This window comes from Athene cunicularia (assembly GCF_003259725.1).
Source record: "Athene cunicularia isolate RWA chromosome 18 unlocalized genomic scaffold, athCun1 chr18_part1, whole genome shotgun sequence".
In the NCBI taxonomy this organism is placed as follows: domain Eukaryota; kingdom Metazoa; phylum Chordata; class Aves; order Strigiformes; family Strigidae; genus Athene; species Athene cunicularia.
In genome coordinates, this window is record NW_020799123.1 from 9,862,754 (window position 1) to 9,868,570 (window position 5,817).

Here is a 5,817-nt window from a genome sequence, read left to right on the forward strand (position 1 = left end):
GAGACAGCCCCAACAGAATGCATAAACTGAATATAGCTACATGTTTGTCACAATATCCAAACTGGTTCCTTAATTAAAAGTCAACCTCTTGGGAGAGCATTTGCTCATCTTACACCAAAGAAAAAAAACAGTAAAATGAATCAGTTTAACATAAACTAAGAATACATTAAGAAAAGGAGTACCAAAATAGAAAAATCTAAATCTTTTCCTTGGGATGGGTCAAAATTAAAGGCTTTGACTTATAGAAAACACTTTTTCCCCTTTTAAAAATGCTGACATGACAATCAACATGTTTCTAATATTCTCAAGTCAAATAATCTCTTCCAGAAAAAAATTCTGGAAGAATAAGATGCATTTGTAACTACTTGTAAGTGCAGCTCCATTCTGAATATTGTTCTGCCACAATTGTACCTAACTGAAATTTATTTATCTACCTGGAAAAAGGAAAAAAAACAAAACAAAACAAAAACCAAACACCACAAACCAGATGAAACTTAACATCTAAGCCTACATTAAAAAAGACACTCCAACCACCACAAAAGCTTTGGAACTTGAGCACAAATGAAAAAATAACCAATTACTAGACTAGGACCTGAAAATACCTTCCTGAGAGCACTCATATCCCAGAAATTCTCAACGCGTGCTCCTAAGTTAAGACTTAACTACTGCCTTGTGTTGAGCAAAACTAGGTCTTTATGTTCTTTGAAAAGTTTAAAACTTTCAGCTGTTTATTTTCTCAGTTTGTCCATCTGTCAGTAGTACACTTCTAATCAAACTAGGATTCTCTGCTGATTTTACACTAAGAATTTAATTTCTCATTATTAAGACTATCAATACACTCTCAGTAGGAGTCAGGAATACAAGCCTCCTATATTCTAAGGTATCATTTTAATATTTGGATAACTAATGCAAGACAAATAGAAGATGAGATCCCACACTGTCATTCTGAGAATTACTCAGAGGGACAACCCTTTTGTGCCTAGAACTCATGCAGAAAAAAAACCAACAAACCCCAAAGGTAGCACTAACAACTACTTTCAGGCACATTCTGACAGACAATTTCTTAGGTGGGACACACTCAATCTAAGTTGTAACTAATTTCAGAAGTTAGTGAGCCCTGAGAGCCAGTCCCAGTCTACTGAAATCCACATTTATTCACCTTACACTAGTTTTATGCAATAGAATGGTCAGCTATGGAATTTTACTGCAGACCTACCAAAAAAGTTTGCACAATAAACTCATCTACAGTACATCAAATTATTCTACCTTTTACAATGTACATACTTTGATAACAGGAAGGTATTCGCTGCACAGACCTTCTTAGATGACTGAAATGACAAATGCTCTCTTCAGATAAATTGCAAATTTGCATGTCAGTACAACAGATTCAGCCAGATTTACTCCTCTGGCCTTCTAGACAGTTTCTTTGCTAGGACTTGTCTTCTGTATTTTTCACGACTGCCATGATAAACTAGTGATAGTTCCTCTAGAGTACAAGCCAAAGTTTAGATACTAAATGGTAAAATAAGAGCATGCCAGATTTAATTTAGAGAACAGGGTACCCTAGGTAAGGTGTTTGGGAGGCTGGTAAATCTTCTCACATGACAGACAAAAGAGGCTGCCTATCTTACTGTCATATCTCAATATCTCCACTTAAACAGTTCTTCAAGCGCATGAAAACGTGTTAAGATATAAAATTATTACAGACACACAAAATGCAGCACCTCATTTCCAATTAATTTCTTTCAATCTGAAGATGTGAAAGAAAGAGATTTCTTTCACTTTGAAGATGTACACTGGTGAAGTAGCTGCTTAATAGAAGTGATGGTCAATCACTCTAAATGCTCACAGACTAGCAAAATCCATTTAAAATTTTCATTTAATGTATTTTAAGACAAACCTTTTGGCTTATCACTTCACTGTTGTGCATTTGCTTGTTAGACAGACTGATGATGATTATCTCAGCCAAAATCTAGATATATAGCTCTTTCTAAAGCTACTTTTCCAAATTTTTGACAAAGAAAAACAAGAAACAGAGAAAATGAAGGACTTCTATGCTTCTTGGTTAAATCATTCTTTTAAAATTCCTCAACATATGGAAAACACTTGATATCTGTAATTCAATTATGACAAGCCTAAAACAGAATTTACAGTGGACAGGTAATGACAAAAATGTGTAGTGATGTCAGATATATAAGATACCTGTTCTAAAAGTACACCTACCTTCAGGGGATACAAAGGGATAAGAAAGAAGGGACACACAAAATCCCCTTGCCAGAAGTCCATCCAGCAGAAGAAACAGCAATAACAAAAATCATATGCATTCACACAATAAGCTTCCACTGTATCATTTTTAAGCACGTTATTGAAACCATTTTGCCATTCCTAAGATTTTGCTTATTTAAATACTTGAATATAGTAAAAAACTCCTACATACAAGTTCAGGATACATTCATCATAAACTCCCCAGCAGGGCACAGAAATTGAACCTTTCTTGGCTGGAGACAATGCACTGTGATCTTTTGAAAAAACCTGTAGAAAGTCTGTCACCTATTTAAGTGGGATGTGATTTATGTGTAAAATTTTGGCTGGTAGGAGAGTTTGATTGGGATTGCAATTTTTCAATACCCTGCTCTCAAAAAATAAACTCTTCAGCCCCCAAGACTACATCCTGAAAGTGGCAGCAACTCAGGCTGCACGTGACTGAGGGAAGGTAAGTAGAAAACAATCCTTCATCATCTCTTCTAGCAGAAAGAACTCAGTGGGCACCGCTTGACTCTGTCAGGGGCCAGTTCAAAACAATGGAGGAGACACTCCTTCAAGCCCTCCAGTTAACCACAAGAACTTTGTCACTATGCACTGCAATTTGTCTGGTTTGAAGACAAATATATGAAGGAAAAAACCCAACTATTAAACACAGCTAAAGACCAGTTCTGGCACAGCATGCACCTGAGGCAAAGAGCACTGGAGCCCATGAAGGAACTCTGAAGAGGTATCACTGTATGCTTGCCCTACTCTTAACACTCTGCACTGGCTGCTGTCAGATAAAGAGATACTGAGGTTAGGTGAATCTTTTCCTTGCCTATTAATGCTGTTCTAATGTCAACTATCTTTTCCCACATTATGATAAGACTATGATTTCAGTGAGTGCCACCGCTGTGTAGCAGTGCCTACATATTAGTTCAGAAACAAGACTCAGACTGAGCTGATCAAATGAGAAGTTCGTACTTTCTTTGCAAAAGGGCAACAGCATGTCTGGGGGAGAGGGAAGGAGGGAGGAAGACCTTTAGGCAAATACTGAAGTAATGAGAACTGCCAGTAAACTGCCAAAATAACAACACAGATGTTTTAACTATCAAGCACTCGGTATAAAACAAAACAAAAAAGCCCATAAAGATGAAAATGCTTACACTTCAATTTATCTTATAAAAAGTTAACTGAAGTTACCCTCACCAAGTGAGAAATAAACATATGAATTACCAAAATGGTTTGTGATACACCTAAATAGCACATAAAACCTGTCTACGCTTGCACAACAATGCACACCGAGGTATCTCGTTAATTGCCAAAACACTTAAGTACGTTTCAAAAATTGAATACACCCATAGTCTGTAGAGTTCATTTTAAACCTGGATGATCATGCAAAAAAATATTTTCCTGAATTAGTAACTTAAAATAATAAAAATATTCTTTACCTGACGAAAGCAGCCCCCAAAATAGTAATAAAAATTAAAGTTACCACAGCTAAACAGAAAATGGAGAGTTAAAAGTCAAGAGTACTTCATTTTTTTTCTTCTATGAAGCCAGACCTCAATCTTTAATAAATATTCAAAAATTTCAATTGGATTGCAGGACATCCCTGCAACAGGTAAACCAACACTTAACAAAACCCCCTAAATTTAAATTAAACTAATTTAGTAATGTATGTACTTATTTTGATTCATTTAAGTTCCTGAGCATATAGGTTAAAATATAGAGGTATAAAGAACTTTTTAAAGGATTATTATTAAGTCACACAATGAGCTGATACCATTAACTCACCAAAATAAAAACAAATGACACATTTAGTAGCCAGTACTTCCCCCTTTTAAGAAGTCATCAGCTAACTACTCAAAGTTACACTCCTTTTTTAATTAAGATGCAATGCATTTACACCAACAACCTGTTCCTCCTTCCAAACTGGCCAAATACTTGCACAACAGCAGTGTCTGTTATCCTGTAGCCCAGTTCAGAAACCCTCCTAGGTTATCCCTAAGTTTAACAACTCTCCTGGTTCAGACACTTTTAAAAAATATAAAAATCTGAAGCTTGACCCTCATTCTGGAATTAGTTCATATAAATTCAAAGCGCTTAAGTTTAGATAAAAATTTCTGAAGTTTAAAACCCACATGGTTAATGAACTAATTAAAAGCAAACAGAAGTGCAGGCCTCCAAAAATTGAGCCCAAATTTGTCACTGGAGATTAAAAAAAAAAAATTACAATGATGTTTAACGAGTTTTAACCTCAACATGATTTTTAAAGGTTGCCATATCTGAACATAAATGCAGTATTTAAAACCAAGACTTTTGACTCAGCCTCCATCTTTTAATTTTTGTGTTTAACTAAAACTAGGTTTACACCCTTGCAATGAGGCCCTGTGCACTTTTCCCCAAACTCTAACAATGCAATCTCCATTTTGAACAATGCACCTCATTTCCCTCCTTGGAAAGCTAGTTTTGCCTTAAAGCCAGTAAATGCTGGATCCAGTTATACCTCTGATTTCAAAAGCCTGAAAATTTTCAGTGTTTATGGTTGTTGGTTTTTTTTTTAGGCCACTTCAAGTTGCATGTGCTTCCTTTCCTTTTAACATCAAGTTATATTTGCAAGCACAAGCCATTCTTTCCTGTATATATTTGAAAGGATCTCTTTGCAAGGCATGCATCTCGTTTCCCTTGTTTTTAAATATTAAGTGAACGCTCCATACACTTCTGACATTCTTTGCAACACGTTCTGGTGTATCATGCATTTCTGCAGTCACCAGAATCTCCATGCATATTTGCAAAGCATCCCCTTGTTGCAGCATGTACTGCCCTCCCGCCCTCCCTCCTCTCAGTGCATGTGCTTGTAAGCATCTTCTAATGTTCCCTGCATCCGTGGGGTTGCCAGTCGTTAATTTGCATACCCCTCTCCCTGTGAGTGCTTGCAGGCATCCCTTACATACACGCATGGGAGGAAGAATGCGTGCGGACTGTATTTGCAAACCTAGAGGGAGCATGTGGGGTGCCCTCGACTTGTTTTAGTTCATCCCACTGACTCTCTACCTGGGGTGCTGCTGTAGGTGCTGTGGCTCCTGAAGCTGCTCTCAGTGCAATAACTGGCATCGTCTTCATCCTCCATCTCTTCGGGGTAGTCAGAGTCGTCGTCGTCCTCCTCCTCCATTATCTCCTCCTCCTCTTCCTCCTCGGAGTCCTGGTTATCCTCGGGGTCTCCCTCCTCTTCCTCCTCGGACACCATGCTCTCCTCCTCCTCTTCACTCTCATGATCATCGTACACCACTTTGCTGATGCTCCTCCTGGACGAGGCAGCCCTGCCTTGGCTGTTGCAGCTGCCTCCTCCGCCTCCTCCCCCTGCTCCTCCAGCCCCAGCCCTGCCCCTACCCTTACCGCTGCTGCCTCCCCCACCAGGGGTGCTGCTGCTGCCGCTGCCTCCCTTCCTCTTGCTGCCCCCCCTGGGGGAGGCGGTGGCGGGGGAAGAGGCCTGGGCAGCCCCGGCTCCCTTCTGCTTGGGCCCCGCCGTCTCCGCCTGGGCCGAGGTCGCCCACCTGCCGCGGCTGCTGC

At 39.2% G+C, this 5,817-nt stretch overlaps 1 protein-coding gene across 16 annotated transcripts in view; it reads right to left on the minus strand.

The window, feature by feature from the left end:
- Window positions 1-5,811, minus strand: part of BPTF (bromodomain PHD finger transcription factor) — a 56,085-nt gene extending 50,274 nt beyond the window's left edge. For 13 of the 16 annotated variants that reach the window (XM_026860884.1, XM_026860882.1, XM_026860878.1 and 10 more), the window contains exon 1: window positions 5,302-5,602. In XM_026860884.1, the coding sequence (XP_026716685.1) occupies window positions 5,302-5,494 (193 nt within the window). In that variant the 5' untranslated portion in view covers window positions 5,495-5,602. Of the gene's footprint in view, window positions 1-5,301 lie in introns of all 16 variants that reach the window. The other 3 variants (XM_026860892.1, XM_026860889.1, XM_026860888.1) reach the window with 1 other exon arrangement.
- Window positions 5,812-5,817: the final 6 nt, after the last annotated feature.